General features: G+C 33.6%; 1 protein-coding gene across 8 annotated transcripts in view; it reads right to left on the reverse strand.

The window, feature by feature from the left end:
* Positions 1–3,176: 3,176 nt before the first annotated feature.
* Positions 3,177–11,233, reverse strand: part of FUT8 (fucosyltransferase 8) — a 98,609-nt gene continuing 90,552 nt past the window's right edge. For all 8 annotated transcript variants that reach the window (XM_036383845.2, XM_036383846.2, XM_036383851.2 and 5 more), the window contains 2 exons: positions 7,903–8,053; positions 3,177–4,149 (listed from right to left, as the gene is read on the reverse strand). In XM_036383845.2, coding sequence (XP_036239738.1) covers positions 3,832–4,149; positions 7,903–8,053 — 469 coding nt within the window. In that variant the 3' untranslated portion in view covers positions 3,177–3,831. The remainder of the gene's footprint in view (positions 4,150–7,902; positions 8,054–11,233) is intronic.

Genomic DNA, 11,233 nt, shown 5'->3' on the forward strand with positions numbered 1-11,233 from the left:
ATAAAACCCATTATGAAGGAAACATCTGCATTGCGAATATCTCTCTGTAAAAAAAGGTATCACCAGATCTCCTTTCAGAAAATTGGTAAAGGAGAAGAATCTGGTTTCCCTAAAGTTTTCTTAAAATTCAGTGATAGAAGGGTTAAACAAAAGACTTATCTGAAGGTAAACAAGGTAAACATTTAAAAATACGTAAAAACTTTGAAATAAAACATCATCCTTTTTGAACAAATCCATAATACTCAGCAGTTCACATGGGCAGGATATTGGCAGAGAAAGCCTGTAAATCTCACCCATCTAACCGTGGGCTGGCCTGAAAATCAGGAACTGAGGTCAGTGGTACAGCAATATCACAGAAGACCAGTTAACTGAATCACTCAAAATAAATTTCTTAGCTTCTAACCAGCATGTAGAATATGAAGTTTCCAAAGACGACATTTACCTGGCAAGCATTTACCGAGAATGTGACAGTGATAACGTAAAATAGCGAAGAATGCCAGAGTGCTGCTCATATTGGGTTTTATGTATGCAACATGCATACACACACATGCACCAAAGTTTCCTAAAGACAAAAAATTAAATTAAACAGCAGTTGTTTAAGGGGGTATGAAGGCTTGTTGTTTTATGGGTATCAGAGAAGGTGGTTTGGTATGCGGCAAAAATTAAAGACTAGATTGCTGCAGGGCTACAAGGTAAACAGAAGAAACAATGTATTCTTGCTTCCTCGCAAGCATTCTGGCTAGTAACTTAATGAGTTCATAGCCTTCAAAAGATTCAGCTTTCTCCCAGGTATTCAAAACAAAATTTTATTTCCTATTATTTCACTTTTCTGTGAGCTACAATAAAAATCTGGGGGGTCTCTTTTCCACATACCCATCGATCCTTCTATATTACCTGGACCCCACTGTACAGCGAGAATAAAGTCTCAAATATTCATTTTGTTTAATATAAAACAAAATCAGTTTTAATGTACCAATGTCCCAGGATTCCAAAATATAACTAATTGGTAGTCTTAAAGGAAACAAATCTCTAGAAACATGCATCCAGCAAGCAGGGTATTGCTAGATTTCTTCCTCTGAGAAGTACTGCACTTTGAGCACTAGAGGATCATATGACCCTGGGGAATAAGATCATAGCATCTACATTAGTACATTTTTGAATTATTAACAGTAATGCTGTAATTTTGTACAACTTCATGATCATTTTCTCAAAGATGATGACCTAATAATTCATTAGGTACTAAGAATATGTAAGGAGGTATGTGTACCTTGCCAATGTTTTGTCAGATACAGTCTGCTGAGAAATTGCCACATTATATAGGTACAGCTTCTACAACATCAGTGTTTTCAGTTCTCTCATTACCACACCTGCTTTTACCTTTGGGCTGATCTTGGATATTCTGTTATTTATCTTATTTAATTGTATTTTTAACTGAGTTACCTAACTACAGGAAAACTTTAGTGTTAATTTATTTATGAATACTATTTCTGAATCACACTCTAAGAAATGAGCTAGAAATGATGGGCTCTGAAGCTGTAAGCAAATAGCTTAAAAAATAAAACATTTTCAAAATCTATAAATCTATACCAATTAGCTAATGTAGTATTTGTGGAAAAACAACTAAACTAGTTTTTCAAAAAAAAAAAAAAGCATTGATCTAATTGCTGAGGAAGAAATGTTCTAGAAATGGGTTTCTATTTTTTCAAGTTGAAAAGAAAGTAGCAGTAGCTTTATATGTACAACTCAAAAAAAGTTAAAAAAAAATTATTTATCCTACTTTTGTACCTCTGAAATAAGCATTTGCCTGAATTAGTGGAAAATTTTACAGTATCACTTAGACAGGAAACTTACATAAAGCTGTTTCCTTACCAGCTCCAAAATACAGAAATGCCAGTTGACTCTAGGCATCTTTTGTTGCAAAAATTCATCTTTAGCAGTTTTGGCTGCTCTACTAACTTTCCATTATATTTCAATCAGTCTTTATATCTCATTTGGTATCTAAGCTCATTTTCACTGATATGTCTATTCAACACTATGGTAAATGTATATTTTTTTCCCTCAGAGATTTCAACTTTGATTTTGTTGTCCTTTTTCAAGATGCAAAATAATTTTTCAGTTGAGGGACATATTACTGGAGGGGATCTACAGGATTGGTCCTGAAAGCAATGTCAGAAAGTACTACTTTGTAATTCCTTCACATACCAATCCAGTTCCATCTCAGCACTATTTCAATTGGAAGCCTGCTGCTGAATGGAACATTTCCAGAGATTTCCTTTTAGTTTTCAGCCTAAAATTTATTCATGGTCAAGTGCACCCATTCGCTATGTAAACACTGTCCTTGGTCTATTCATAAATATAATTAAGCATATTTTTGCTTTGCTAAGGTCAACTAGCCATGCTGTTTTAACCTTTACTCATATGGCCTTTCCTCAGCCTTTGAACAGTAAACATTTTCTGCTCTCCAGTAATCCAAACTGGATTGCACTAGAAGCCATAAAATGCCATTAAATATTCTTTTTATTTGGAAACAATCTCTTGTCATCTTACATATTATATGTATCTATATATACAACCATCGAATCTATGAATTTGTTGGTAAGATTATTTTATAAATTATCTCTTTTCTTAATGAGAGCTGACTGGCATGAGATTTCAAAATACTAAGAAGTACTAATAATCTTACGACATGCATAAAACTTCATCCTTGTATATTTCCTTGTAACCTACTATTTTTGGGTAAGCTGTTAGATTTTTTTTAAGTAGTCCAGACTGACAGGTTCTATAAATGGGATAACCTGAAGTATTTTACTTAAAAGTAATTATATTCAATGCCAAAATTCTAAGTGGCCATCCATAATACCCTAAACCCTGAATTATTTTCAGAAGAGAAACAGAAAAGGTAAGAAAATAGTGTCAGAGGGTAAATGTAAGCAATTTAGCCACTGGAATAATCCTGCTGTTACTGACTGTCCACAAAGCTGAGCAGCGCTGTGCCCTATGCAACTGCTGTACTACACAAGTGTTTTAAAATTCAATGAAACTCCGGATACCTTTTCCTTCTTTTGTGTATTTTGTGTTGTTGGTTTTTTCAATCAAAGGCAATGTCCAGAAATTACCAGTACTAAAGAATCTGTTCATGGCATTGTTTACAAAAGCTCCTAAGAGACAGTGACTACTTGATTGTTGAATGTAACCTTTATTTTATTAATGATGAGAAGTAATCAATGGAATGCTAAAAAAACCCCCAAACTTGTAAAGAAATCTAGTCTGAAATCTGAATCTCTTGTTTGAAGCAAGTTCAGTGGTCACGGTAACACCAGATGAAAGTGGACTCTTGCCCATTGTGAAACAGGCATGGCTCTTCTAAAAAGGTCACAAACTTTTCAAATATAGGCACCATGTTTCAAATTTTGCACATACAAAATATGTTCATGTCACTCAAATTACACAATGTGGCAGTGTTATAAGTCTGAACATTATTGTCAATTAATGGCGGAGAAAAGAGCCCAAAGCTCACGTAAGACTAATGACCGGGACAACTCCTGAAAAGAGACAAGAAGTATAAAACAACAGTTTTCCTGCTGTACGTGGGTTTGTGTGTGCATGTGTGAGAGTGCATGTAACAAAAATGTTTAAGAGTAAGTTCAGACAATAGCCCATCCACTTGTTCTCAGCTTCTTGTCCAGTTTCATTGCAAAGGCTTTGATTTTAACCGCATGATAAAATGCAAATTCAAATCCCATAGAAACCAAAAGTTAGTGCGTTGTTGACTGGTTTGAACCAATCAAAACTGAGTTTTTTATAATAACTGCTGAACGTCTTCCTTTTAATCTACTTGTCAGCCTCTGGGTATGTTGGATACTTGACTGTCTCAATTTTCTCCTTAACTTTATAGGATGGGTACAGGCCTGTTCTTCCTAATTTTCTATTGATGCCTTTTGAGTAACCATCCCAGTGGTTTCCAGCTACTCCAATTATATCTCCAGGTTCCATAGGAATTTCATCAGCAGTTCGTGGATGATGAGCATAAATAGCAATCTGGTTGTGAGCATTCTGTCCCCCAAAGTAGTAGATATCATCCAAAGAATGGAAATATGCCGAAGCATCTGGATGCAATGTCTGCATAATTTCATAGGCAACTCGACAAACCTTAGAAATAAAAACAGAAGTCATTAATATTGTGTGAGACTGAAATATATCACAGAAATCAACAACTAATGTATAGTAATATTTCCCAAGAATATCAGGGTCTGGAATGTCTGGGTTAAAAAAAACCAACAACTAATCAACCAACCAACAAAAACAGCCCCCCAAAAATAAACAAACGAAACCAAACCAAAAAAACTCCACAGAATCCCTGCATATTTGCTACTAAAAAGCATGAAATTTTGCAGAACCTTAATTAGGCCTCTGGTGATCAGATTTGGTAAGCAAACAAACAAATAAATAAATAAATAGATAGATAAATAATTAGTATCATCTACTCTTCAGTTTAAAATGAAAACATCTCTATGAACACTAGCAACTCTGCTTTTTAAAATTAATGATCTTTAGCCAATCAAATGTAAAAGCAACTTTTCTTTTTCTACTATAACCACTAAAAATTGCATTTTACTTCCCTTTGAACCTTTAGAATTTACATTTAAATTTATCCTGCAATAATGAAGCCTTGCATTTACTTTTCTAAAGGAAGTTCAAATTTTCACAACCAAACAGTTCCACAAGCCCAAGGCTTTAAAATGCTGTTTATATTAGAACAGTGATAGAATTGCTGGCAACTTAGAAGACAAATAAATGAAATTAATTCCATGAAGACAATTATTATGTCGGTGGGAAGATGCATTTTTACTTGTCATTGTACCCCATTTTATGAAGGGAATTTTCTTCAGACAGAACACATGTTCCCACATCAGAATTATATTGTATTTCTCAGAGTTGCCAGAAACACACAAGTATACCACTACATTAAAAAAAGTTTTTCAACAGCTGGCTAGAAGGCTCCTCTCTGTCAGGTGTCTGACTTGGCTGCTGTGGGTTTTCTGGTTTCTGACCTCCATTACTGTATCCTTCTCTAATTTCATGTAAGTTTGATAAAGGCTGATTAACAATACAGCAGATTTCTCCAATAAAAAGAAGCATTTCAGCTTTTTCATAATTTTCAGTCTATGTTAATATAGTAAAGCTTGATTTTACTTTTATTTTCTCCCTTTGAAGATACAGTGAATAGAACTTTGATCACTCATATGAGACATATTTGTACTTTCTTAGCTCCTTTGAGAGAGGCATTTTCTTTAAAAATGTAATAGATTTCCTTTTATCCCTCTGCATCTGAACTTTAAAAAAACTTTTCACAAGTACCTTTCAGAAGATCAGGCTGAAGTTAATTATTTCAAAGTACCTGTTACACACCACAATATAAAAACAACTTTGATTACCCATATATTTGCAAAAGGCTATTTATTTTATAGCTTCTGTGAGAGTGTATTTGTTTTGTTCTCTGCATGTGTGTGTACCCCAGGAAGAGACATACATAATACACACTATAATGATTTTAAATCTTTTCAGTAGAAATGCTTTAAGCAAGTGTTTTGTGCATATCTGACACAAAACATCCAGTGCCTTCACTCAGCAATTGTTTTCTTTGTAGCACCAAACCTGGGTGACTAAACTGTAAACTGTGAGGACAGCAGGCAAAACATCCACATGCAGAAATATAGCTGAAACCAGCCTCCCATTTTTTATTCCCAGATCCCATGTTCTGCAGCCTGTATACTTACCTGTACAATGAAAAAAACAAAGACTAATAAATTCTGGAAGAAAATGAAGTTATATCAGTCAGAGGGAGCTATGACTTCATGAACACTAAATGAAGAATGAAGAGACAAAAAAAATCTTTGTTCGAATGTGTAATCTTAATTCTACTGTGTTATGATTTGTGTAACTCCCATGTGGTTTTCCTATAAAATTAAAATAATCTATTCAATTAATGTGACGTTGCTGAATGTAGTGCCAAGGTAGGTTGTTTCCCTTGACTCTCCATTACATGATAGGACCAATTCTTTAACAACAGTATTTTAAAGAAATACCTATTCTTCAATTTCTACCAATGTTCTTTTAGTTAATTATTTTTGTTAATTAATTCCTAACTAATACAGGGGAATTCCTGATTCTATTCACATATAGCATAATTTTCTCTTAATACCTCTGTTAAGAAGTTTAGAGTCTTTTTGGAAAATTATAAAACAAAGTCAGCATAGAATTGATTAATGAGAAAGTCCAAAACCACAATAGAAATAAATAAGAATACATTTTTAACTTTATTTTTTCTTCACACTTATTGGACAAAAGATGGTCATTAACTGACTTATTTTGCTTACCTTCAATGCCAAAGTAAATATCAAATAGTTTATTTAATTGATGAAAGGACAGGGATAGCAATTCAAATGTTAGAGATAAGAGAATCAAATTTAAAACCCCTTAAAAGAAAACTTTATGAATAGTGGGAAAACCTTGCAACAGACCTTAGAAAAGCCCAATATATGAAGATTCTGTAGAGATCCACAATGTTGCATGTCCAGAAAAACTGTATTAAATTATTTTTGAGGAGTTTGAATTATTACAGCACAATAAATTGCCTAGAATAAATTAATTACTGGACCAAATTCATAGTCCAGCTATTGACAGTAACACCCTAATATTGGATCTCCTATTCTTCAGTAGAATTTTCTACAACTCTAGAAGACCAAATATATTATCCAATAAACAAGTCTACTGTCAAATGCATGGTGAAAGAGAATGAGAGCTGTGCTCAAAGGCACCATGTACCTCAAAGAGGGTTTTGTCAGGTTCCCTCCAAAGGTCTTGATCAACCTGTATCACCTTAAGTGTGTTCATGTATTTTAAACACATATTCTTTAACACTTAAAATTCAATTACAATATATTCTGGCCAAGCCATTTGCAGCTATATTTAAACTATGTTTACACCCAGAGTTTTATTTAAAGCAAACATTTATCACTTTTAACACAGCTATCTGAATGTAACAATAGCAGAAACTGTTACAGATTTTTCACTATGTCTTTATCCAAGACTACATAATTCAAGACTACATAATTCTTCCTTCAGACTATGAACTGTCTCTACACCAATGCATGTGTGGCACTTAAGACATGCAGCTGTAGCTTTTGTTTCTTTCTCTGTGATATGCATTCAGTGGATGTGCTTCAGCTAAATCAAACATTATTATTAAACTGGATGGCTCCTCACAGCTCTTCTTAGTGAGAATTTTTACTTTGGATTTTACTCAGGTCCTTGGTCTGAAACAGCCTGTATTAATAACCTTCTAAATATGCTATAAAATGTCATTCTCTCCTACAGAATGTTGTGAATGGTAAATAAAGTGTATGCACAAGTATGATTGAAGGATAAGAGGTTTTTCTATACTTTTTGTAGTGTTGCTGTCTTCTTGCTACAGCAATTGTATTAAGAATTGTGCCTGTCAAGGTCAATATATCACTGTATTGACCATATATTAATATGTGCTTGTTTCTATTTGTCATTACAGTGCAGCAGAAAATTTACATTTGAGGCTGTGGAAAACATTTAGTTTTTAAGTGAATTTTAACTTTTGAGTTTAGCATCCACTTACATCTAACAGTACAATCATGTGTCATTCTGTCACCTAAGAGAATAACAACAGCAGCAAGTAAAAAACATTCAATCTGATAGAAATCATGTCTTACCATATGTGAATTAGGTGGATCAGCACATTTGCTACATTAGCTTGGTAACTTTTTGCTGTGCTTTTCATCTTAAAACAATTTTTTATAAAGAGAAGCATGAAGAAAACTAAGATTTAGAACTGGTACATATAATCAACACTGTGTCTGCATTGCACATTACCTGGGATGAAAACGTACAGACCAGGAAGTCTGCCTGAGACAAGAAGTGAATATCCAGAATGACTCCTCTTAGGGAGTTTTCAGTGTATCGGTTATGGAGTCCAGCTGACCAGGATATGGAGTTATCACTGATAAATTCATAATTTGGATACCTGTGAAAAATACAATACACAGTTAATAGAATTGTTCTGTTTATTTTTTTTTAAGAAGCATTACCTCTGCTGCAAGATAGGGTTGTTAACTCATTTTAGGTGAGTCTCTGCTTTACAGGAAATTAATTACAATTTTGCTGAACCCTCTAGAATGTCACTGCTGCCTCCAAGCATGCCCTCTCTTTATCAAGAAAAAATAATTAAATAAAAACATCCTGTACATCTGTCAGATACATAACAAAGTAGAAGTGAAAGACACAGTAGGAAGTATATACCACATTCTGCAAATGATTCTGATTTTAGATGAAATATACTCAGACCACTAAGTTTTCTCTACTGCCAAACAGGATATGGAATTCTGACTTTACTAGGCTACACTTACTACCATCTTATTAGATACTGATTGGGACAATGTGCAAAAAAAAACCAGTCACCTGTGTAAGGGACATATCAAATAAATGCATGTAAACTAATGAAAATAATAAAAAAGTCTTTCACAGTTCTTAAGGCCACGTGGAGAACAAATTTTGCAATTCACTGGTCATAAGGAAATAGATGTAAAATTCCACAGCAATACACTTTTCTTGACTTATTACAAAAAACATCAGTACTACTATAAGTAAAAAAGTTTTTTTTTTTGAAATATGAAACCTTAGTTTATATCATATTAAAATAAAATATTTTCTCATGTAACAATGACTTAAAAATTTTTAAAAATCCTTTTTATTTTTTTCCACTCTTACGGGAACAGGAAGACGAGAAATCAAAAGAAGGTGGGGAAGAGAGAGAGAGAGAGAGAGTTAAAAATCTTTCCTCCCTGCACTTTACAGCCTCAGAGAAGGGTACAAATCAAGCACAGTTATAGGACTGTTTCGAGTTTCCATTGGTTTCAGAAGCTGATCAACTCGTTGTGTAACTACAGCTTATCACTGCAGGTGCAAATCAAGGTGAGTCCCAGGCTCCTGTTCTCAACTGCTAGGCCTGTGGATGTGTCCAGAACAGGCACTGAAAATTTTCTTCCCTCTGAAAGAACATTGTGAGTACATGTGTAAGCAGATTGAGTAAGAAATAATGTGTTTTCTCAGGTCTTGCTCTAAAAAAAGTTGGAAAATACATGAGCTGTTCATTAAGTTCTAGTACTTTGAAGCACTGCTGAATTCTGTATATCAGTCATACTATGACTTGGGGGGTGGGGAGGGTAAGCCAAACTGCACATAGTAGAAAGGGAGAAAAGATATTAACCTGCTATTGTGGAAGTAAATAAATAGTAAAAAAAGGAGAAAAAAGAAAATACAGACGATGTTTTACAGGAAAACATTCTGGAAGGAAGCATGCCATTTGTTGAATTTTTGTGCTCATGTACTAAAGAACAATACCTAAATAGGTTCATATACAAACCAGAAATATATTAAATATGGTCTAATTAAGAATTTATGTATATATAATCTGTATTATTTTGAATACCTTAAGGAGTGAAGATACTGTAAGAGTATTATGGACTAAAAATACATGTACTAGACATTCAAAAATTTGCATGTGAAAACGATTAAATCAGCCAAAGAAAAAGCAATTTACACCATCCCTAACACATCACTTATCCAAGATAAATACCATGACCTCTGCTTACCAGAAGCTGTCAAATGCTTTAATCCCCTGATCATTACAGTTGTTGAACTCTCAACCCTGCTACTCTCTACTAAAATTGTTCTACATGATCCTAATTCTGAAAATATATCACCTCTTTCCTTCTTTTGGAAATAGAACACAAACACTCTACAAACTGGTGGTAGTGACTGCACTATCTTTACTAATGTACTTGCAGTTGGTAGACATCTGTCTGCAAGGGAAGTTTCTGAAACTTAAGTCAAAACATTTCTGGTTTTATGACTATGATTAGTTTAAATACTTCTCTTGCTAGAAACAACATGCCTATTCATGTGAATGTTGGCTAAATTTTCTTTACTTAAATGCCAACGCTGTTTGACAGCCAGTCACTCTCTTGTAGAGAGATACAGTACCTAGGACTTACTGATATTATTGCACAAAATAATGAATGCAACATAAGCTACTGCAATGTGACAGCTGTTTCTATCAAAGCTTGGTAGTTCAATGTGACTAGAACATTTTTGTCAGAAGCGTAAACCAATTTATAGTTGATTTCACAAGAAGAGAAAGAAAAGCTTCTTTGCTGCCAAAACATGACCTTAACCTGCCTTCAGATGCTATTAAATGCCCAAACATCAAATTGCACCCTGCCTTCTGTGAAATCACAGGAAGTTTCAAATGCCTTCTACTCAAGGCATCTGAAGCTGCAAGCAACAGTAGGGTGCAAGCAACGTAGGAAATTATGTTTTAGTGTAAGCTGTGACCTGAAAACCCAGCAGCAACACATAAAAAATTCTTCAATACTTACAGATTCTATGCCTTTTAGGAAAAAACCATAAAATTAATGCTATATGAATGAACTGTACCATCCAAATTAAATAGTGATTTGAAATGGACTTGAGCTGCAATTCTTAATAAAATTCAGTATTGTTTTAATGAATAGGTTACAATTAGTTTTTTTTGCTATTAAAACCTTGAGATTATATGTTTACACAGGTAGAGCATCTCATTACTATTCACAAAGAATGCTAAGGTTTGAAAATTAAACAAAAATAAAGAAAAATGCATAACTAAGATTGTTACATCAATATTGAATTCTGTTATGTTACAAATAGTTCTTAAAGTTATTTAAGACAATATAATGAATTAAATATTATAACCTCAACTTCATATTACCTGTCTTTTCATTGTTTAGATTTGCACTTTAAATGCTATAATTGTTTCTACTATTATTCTTGCCTTTACACATACAAAAAAGGATTAGGTTGCCATCATCTCGAGTTGAGTATGTTCATTTAGTTTTCACAAAACACCATCATTTTAAACAGCAGCCTTTTATAAATATGAAAGAAAAACAGAAACAGCACAGTTGAAATAGGTTTTCAATGCCGTAGAAAATTATTCTACTACAAAATAACATTTTCTGCTTGCCTTGCATATGCCAAAGAAAATCTATTATATAGTATGTTATCTTACATATTTTTCCAAGAATGTCACCAGGAACAGAACAGTTCAAAAATTTGCCACTACTGAGTTGCTTTGATTTTAGAAAGTATTAATCAATTAATTAGAAGT

The sequence above is a fragment of the Molothrus ater genome, chromosome 6, assembly GCF_012460135.2.
Source record: "Molothrus ater isolate BHLD 08-10-18 breed brown headed cowbird chromosome 6, BPBGC_Mater_1.1, whole genome shotgun sequence".
Lineage (NCBI taxonomy): Eukaryota > Metazoa > Chordata > Aves > Passeriformes > Icteridae > Molothrus > Molothrus ater.